This window comes from Engraulis encrasicolus, chromosome 2, assembly GCF_034702125.1.
Source record: "Engraulis encrasicolus isolate BLACKSEA-1 chromosome 2, IST_EnEncr_1.0, whole genome shotgun sequence".
Lineage (NCBI taxonomy): Eukaryota > Metazoa > Chordata > Actinopteri > Clupeiformes > Engraulidae > Engraulis > Engraulis encrasicolus.
Genome location: NC_085858.1, coordinates 47,663,304 through 47,670,803, shown reverse-complemented (window position 1 = coordinate 47,670,803; position 7,500 = coordinate 47,663,304). Strand labels below are relative to the sequence as shown.

Genomic DNA, 7,500 nt, shown 5'->3' with positions numbered 1-7,500 from the left:
TGTGTGTGTGTGTGTGTATTCAGAACAGAAGTGCAAAGTCATTGTCTCAACCCAGTAGCACTGAAGAACCCAAACACAAATCAACACACACACACACACACACACACACACACACACACACACACACACACACACACACACACACACACACACACACACACACACACACACACATTCTCTCTCTCTCTCTCTCTCTCTCTCTCTCTCTCTCTCTCTCTCTCTCTCTCTCTCTCTCTCTCTCTCTCTCTCTGTCTCTCTCTCTCTCACACACACACTCTGTCAGACAAATCTGTTTACATGGCTTTGAAAAGCCTCTGCTGAACACTTCACTGTTTTGTGTTGCTGTGTTGATGTTCAACACTTGCAAAAATGTGTGACTCACATTTCCATGGAAACAAGATTTCACATGCGTTTTCATAGAAAAGGGCAAGAATGTCTTAGTAATTCTTATCAAATGACTTGTACTCACTATTTCTGGGATGGGAATGCTTTTGTTGCTTCTGACCACGGTTGGGAAAACTTTATAATTCGAGGGGCCACTTCAAATTTCAAGTCTTCCAAGGGCTGTACTATGAACGCAAAGCAGGATATCCCCCTGCACTTTATATAGGCCTATATAACTGGAATGCACAACTCTACCTCTTTTCTTAATTTATGTTCTGTGTTTGTCTGCTGTTGCCAAGTCTTGCACTTTATATGTCTGTATGGGTATTGTATAGGTACTCTAGGTGTAATGTATGTATACTGTCTGTCTGTCCACACCTAGAGTCTAGAGTCTATGTGTGTCTGCATGGGAAAGTAAGAAACGTAGCCTAATTTCAATTCTTTGAATGACCAGCGCATGTAAAGAAATTGACAATAAAACGGACTTGACTTGACTTGATATTGATGGCGGCCAAAGTCAAAACAGAGCCTACCTTCTCTAGGTGGCCTAATAATATGATTAATTGGGAGGGAAAGTAATCTCATCGCCCCCTGCTGGCAACGTTCCAAGCCCCTGCAATAAATGAATGGGTTTTTTATTTGAAAAATTACTCGGCCCTGACGACGAAGTAGAAGTAGTGGCAGTCATATTATGGGTATGTTGGCCCGTTTTATCGAATCAGGTGGTAAAATGTTCGGTTTTTCACTTATCTGAACTGATTTTAATATTCTTTAAAAAGCTGATACAGAACTACACTGACTGAGATGTGTGACGTGTTTACTCCATGTAATTAGCATAGCCAAATTAGCATAGCCAAACATGAGCCAGAGAGGTGGTTACTCGTCACCACAGAAGCCATCATATCTACTAGAGAAGTTAAAACCAAACCAAAATGATCGCGTGTATATATATGTAATAAGAAGACAATGTGGAACTCACAGGATTACAAGAATGTGAAGATATGCGAAGAACTTGCGTTCATTCGCGTTCATTTGTGTTCATTTGTTTCTCTGTGTTGTCAACGAGGCGCGAAGCACAGCATGCTGGGAGCTGTAGTCCGTTTCCGACCAGATTGGCACAATTTCTATTTTTCTTAAAAGGGCAAAAAATGACTTAAGATTTTCACAGGTAGTAGTTCATCCTATTGCAGGGGCGGAGTGGCCCACCTTTTCCCACCGGGAGACTTTTCCCCTTGGCGGCCCTCTTTAAAAACAAAAAAACAAAAAACAAAGCGAACAACATGGTTTCCTAACCAAAAAGACAAAAGCCACGAAATCTGCAGTCGTAGCCTACTACATGTGGACATTAGTGTTGTCAAAATATCAACCTGAAGTGGATAATTGTAGCCTACACCTTGATGAAATACCAATTACCAATTGCGTTGTACCTGTACAATGACAATAAAGTTTCATTCATTCAAAGTTTCATTCAAATGCACAGCCAGTGGTGTAGTCTACGTAAAACGCAGGTATACGCACCCATTTCAAAATTTCAGGGATTACAGTATACCCACTTAAAATTGATTGATCCATTATTTACAATAGCACAAATATATACAGTAGACTATACACACATCAAAAAATGCTCAAATATACAGTATACCCACTTCAAAAAGTAGACTACACCACTGGAGCCATCATCACAGTCCAAAGCATTCATAGGCCTACTAGGTTAGGCTACATCACGCTACTGTTCCATGCAAATGTGCACTCCACTGTCATTTTGACAGTTTGAAATTGAAATATCGTTTAAGGAAGACAGGATGAGCATGGGCACAAAGTTTTGAGTGTTGGGATTTTTAGAAGAGTAGGCTTACAAAATATAGTATAGTATCTATAGCTTAAAAAAAGTCTGTCTACATTGTGCAATAAACCCACCATGCAGCAAATAAGCCAAACCTAGCTACTTCAAACCACAACCATAAGTCAACAAAATGTATAACCAAACGGTGTAGGCCTACCTTAAAACGCTGTTTTCGTCGCAGCAAATGTCTTTGTTTCTTGCAATCACTCTACTTTAATCCACAGCTTAGCCTACACACCCAGCACTGGTTACATCAGAATCTTGTGTGGTAATTATTTTGTTCCATTTCTTCAGACATAGGCTACATCCTAAATGTACCACATATAAATATATATAATATAATATAAATATATTATTTCGACTATAAGGAGATATAAACTGGTAGGTCTAACAAATCAAAACAAAACCCATTGCTTCTATTAGGTGCAGTTCTCCTCCTTACCACTTGGTGGAGTCTGTTCGTAACCCAAGTCAATAACAACAGAGCAAGTGAATCTGGACTGGAAAGACTGTAAACTGAAACAGTCGTGTGGAAGTCGGAAAATAAATCATAATTTATTAATATTTCCATCCTTTGGTAACCAATATACATATCACAGGTTCTTCAGATACTGAAAACGAAACTGTGTTACTAAGATCTTGTAAACTTCCGCGATCTACGGTGTATGAAAATTATCAGTAGAGAAGGGGTGTGGCCAATTCACTGTTTGACACCGTCAGTGAGGTATTGCCGTCTGGTATACGGTATAAATAGTGGCTAGACAACGACAATACAGTACAGTGAAGAGAAGAGTGGTAACTCAGTGCTGATAAGAACAAGTTCTGAACTTCAGGGCCGGCTAAGAACGTGGTGCGGCCGCATTATTACATTTCACGGCCGCGGCCCACCGGGACAAGTCCCCGATCTCCCGACGGCCACTCCGCGCCTGTCCTATTGTGTACACTGAAAAATGTGTCTGGTGTTATAGTTCCTAGTCATATCTTTGTGGTTTTTTTTTTAAAAACTCGTCTATGGGAGTTTCAATAGGATCACCCTGGTGTTTGGAACTTAACCGCTAGGATCGCTGTTTTCCACTTTCCCCCCCAATTGTATAGCAAACGTAATTTCTAACATTTCTTTACAAAACATGTCATGTTTCATGTGAAACTCCATAACATTAAAATTATGTCGGGGGCCAGATACGATGGCCTAAAGAGCCTAGAGACATAGGTTCCACACCCCTGCTTTTGACAATGGCACATTTCAATTCCATGTTTGGATTTAAAAGTAGAACAAAATAAGAAAGCTAGCAGTATTCTGTGGGCACAGGATTTATGTAAACTTTTCGTTCATTCTGAATGTAGCCATGTTTCCGGTTGCTAAATGCTGTTTCACACGTTAACAGCATATTCCAGAACTTGTTTTTAAAAAAATATATTTTGAGGGCTTTTTTGCCTTTATTTCTGACAGGATAGTGGAGAGACAGGAAATTAGTGGGGAGAGAGAGACGGGGAAGGATTAGCATATGCCCCGGGCCAGAATCGAACCCGGGTCGCCGGCGTAGTAACCCAGTGCCCTACCATTGCAGAACTTGTTTTAAACCAAACACAGACAATATTCAATTTGAAACCGGAATACTCCATACATGTTACTCCATGCATATGTACAAATAAATGTAGGCAACAGGTCATCGACAGGGCCAGATTAAGATGGCGCGGGGCCCCTTGGATGGCAAATTTCGCGACAAAATTCCATAGACTTTATCATAATTATGAGCAAGGAATTGAGGATGACACGTCCGCCAACTGTGGAGAGGAGAATTAACAAGTTCTTTTTCTGTCTTACGTTCAACTACTCTCTATGGGATTGCAGAGTACAATTCCACCAAAAACGTATTAAAATCATGCCGAAGGCCACTGGCTGCCTCCTTTCCCGCCGTCCTTTGGGGCATATGTAAGGTAACGGCACGATTTTAAAATTGCACTCAACACGACAGATGATTTTTTAAATAATCTTGCCATAATTCTGCTGGGTTTTTTTTTAAAACGTTTGGCCACTCAGGGCACCCCTGACAGGTGGGGCCCCCTAGGCTGCAGCCATATCCAGCCTGTATGTTGATCAGGCCCTGGTCATGGGTGGGTATGGTCATGGGTGGGTATGCTATGCACTGAGGGTTTCTCACTTGTTCGGAGTAGGTGGACATGACCTATGACTGTTTCGTTCAGCATAGCGTTAGCAAAGAATGGTGTAGGCCTACGTGTTACCAAGCAAACAGAAGATAACACAGTCAAATGACATGAGGCTTTGTTTCCATAACAGAGAGAGGGAGATATCTACTTAGATGTACTGTATTTTTTACAGTGTATTTGTATTCACAATGTGCGTGTGTTTGTGTGTGTGTACAATGTTCACATGTACAGTATGTATGTAGGGTAGGGTATGCATGCATGTATGTATGTATGTATGTATGTATGTATGTATGTATGTATGTATGTATGTATGTATGTATGTATGTATGTATGTATGTATGTATGTATGTATGTATGTATGTATGTATGTATGTATGTATGTATGTATGTGTGTATGTATATCTGTTTATTGAATGTGTGTGTGTGCGCGTGTGTCTTGTCCTTCCCTCTGGCCGCATCCCCTCACTGTCTTGTGATTGGTCAGGCTATTGATTATGACGTTGGAGGAAGCTGTCTATCGATCCCTGGTGTAGTTCCAGCTGCATAATGAATGAATGGCTGTCTGGGACCAGTGTTGCCAGATTGGGCTGTTTCCCGCCCAATTGGGCTGCTTAGGATGGCCGTGTGCGGGAAAAAATGGCATTTAGCAGAAAAACCCGCCCAATTTTTGCCATGGAAATCAATAGAATTGGGCGGGATTTTGTGCTTCCAGGCGGGTTTTGAGCATTTTTTGGGCTCATCTGGCAACCCTGTCTGGGACACCAACACAAGGAGGGCCTGGACCCCTGGGGATGGGGGTGGAGGGGGAGGAGTGTAGAGGGGAGAGGAAAGGGGGATGAAGAGGGGATAGAGAGGGGGTGGGGATGAAGGGGTGGGTAGAGGGTGAGGAGAGGGAGATAGAGAGGCTGCGCGTGTGTGTGTGTGTGTGTGTGTGTGTGTGTGTGTGTGTGTGTGTGTGTGTGTGTTGTGTTGTGTTGTGTTGTGTTGTGTTGTGTTGTGTTGTGTTGTGTTGTGTTGTGTGTGTGAGTGCAGAGGGTGGTTGGGAGGAAGGAGAGTGGGTGGGGGAGGGAGGAAGGTTTAAGGTGGTGAAGGAGAAGCAGTGGGGTGGGGGTGGGGTCGGGTGAGGGTGGATTGGGGTGGTGTAAAGGATACGGGCATCATTGATCAGTGTATTGATCTGAATTTACAGTAGACAGTACAGTCAACGATCTTAGATCAGTCCCCTTCTCATTCTGCAAGCACGCACGCACGCACGCACGCACGCACGCACGCTAATTAATCTGCTCACTATGCACTTTGTATCTTCAAATACTGTATAGTATGACGATGTCCTCGTTTGTAAATGGCTTTGGATAATCTCAATTTAAATTTCTTTATTAGGGATAGACCCTTGAGATGCTCCATCTCGTGGTCCCCAAAAACACCAAAGACATACATTTCTCACACTCACACACCCATACCAAAGCGCTTCATCACTCGTAGAAAGCTGCAGCTGAGCGGGACGATGCTTAGTTTCCATTGGAGTGAATGGGTCTATTTTTGTTGAACAATGGTGGAGAACCACTGACCTAATGTAATGTAAGGTAACACTTAACTTGACACCGGCGTCATACGCATGACATACAGGTAACAATGTCATAACAGTGTCATAATGCAGTCATTCATGTGTCATAAACATTAAATGTCATACACTTTTTATGAGTTTATCATTGAGTGACATTCGGTTGTGGCAAAGACAACCCTAACAATGTCAACTTTTCATGACCTTAAAACATTTATGACACTGACACCATGTTTATGACTCACTCATGACTTTGTCATGACACTGTTATGCCATACTTATGACGCCGGCGTCAAGTAAAGTGTAACCTAATGGTAATGCAATGTAATGCTGTCCTTGGCAGGGTACAGGGAGGGGGCTCTGTGGAAACGAGGTCGAGACAACGGCCAGTTTCTGAGTCGCAGATTCATCCTGTCGGAGCGCGAGGGAGTCCTGAAGTACTTCAACAAACATGACGTAAGCACTTCAATCGACCGCAGTGGCCTTATGCAACACTCGAAATACGCTCGCACGCGCGCGCGCACACACACACACACACACACACACATACACACACACACACACACACATATGCACACACACACATGCACACACTCACACACACAAACACACATGCACACACACACGCACACGCACGAACATACACACACACATGAAATTCGTACACACATGAAGTTCATATAGACACATTCATGCAGCCAGACTAGTTTGGCTTGTAACATGTTAACCTTACAAGCCAAACACACACTCAATGGGACAAAGTGGCTAGTAAGTTGGTCTTTTCTACCAGCAAAACTGAAATTTCATCAGCATGTGGCTGGTTGATTAAGTAATCGTCACACTTTATATATTGTGTGGTTTTAGGTGTGAGTCTGCCCCACTTCCCCTTGACTTAAGTCACTTAATTCAAATGTATCACACAGCGAGTGTGATACGCAAGAAGAACAGCTATGAGAAATAAGATTTCTGTTACGTTGACCACTTCCTGTGAGTTATTTTGATGTGTAACCCTCTTGGAATAGTCCAATGAGTGGGTCACCACAGAGTCTTCATGGAAAGTCCCATATTGTAGTATCAGTATAAATACTGTAGTCTGCAAGGGGTTCCATTCAGGGCTGGACTGGCCATCCGGCATAGCAGGGCATTTCCCGGTGGGCCCCGAACCCTCGTGGGCCCCAATTTTCAGATATGTACATTTAAAAAAAAAAGAGAGAGAAGATGGAAAAGAAAAACAGGCCGTGCCGTGAACTTATAACTGATGTGCAAAAAAAATGCACTTTGAACTGTTCCAACGGCGACGACAAGTTGGAAAGTTTTTAAGATCTCCACTCTGGAGACGTCTGTGTTCCTAAAAACACTGTTGCCGTATGCAAGGTAGGCACATCTGTCCAAATGTTTCACATTTACCTATTGTTACGGTTGTCATGGGCACATAGCTTTAGTTACCAGCCATTTCACCTCAACACTAAATGTTGTTTATACATAAATATGATTCGGGAGGAAGCCTGTGAGTGATTGACAGCTGTCATTACTTGCTCCCGCC

General features: G+C 42.7%; 1 protein-coding gene across 1 annotated transcript in view; it reads left to right on the top strand.

Annotated features, from left to right (window-relative positions):
- Positions 1 to 7,500, top strand: part of LOC134439859 (arf-GAP with dual PH domain-containing protein 1-like) — a 42,179-nt gene that overhangs the window by 23,130 nt on the left and 11,549 nt on the right. The window contains exon 5 of the mRNA XM_063189765.1: positions 6,301 to 6,413. Within this exon, the coding sequence (XP_063045835.1) occupies positions 6,301 to 6,413 (113 nt within the window). The remainder of the gene's footprint in view (positions 1 to 6,300; positions 6,414 to 7,500) is intronic.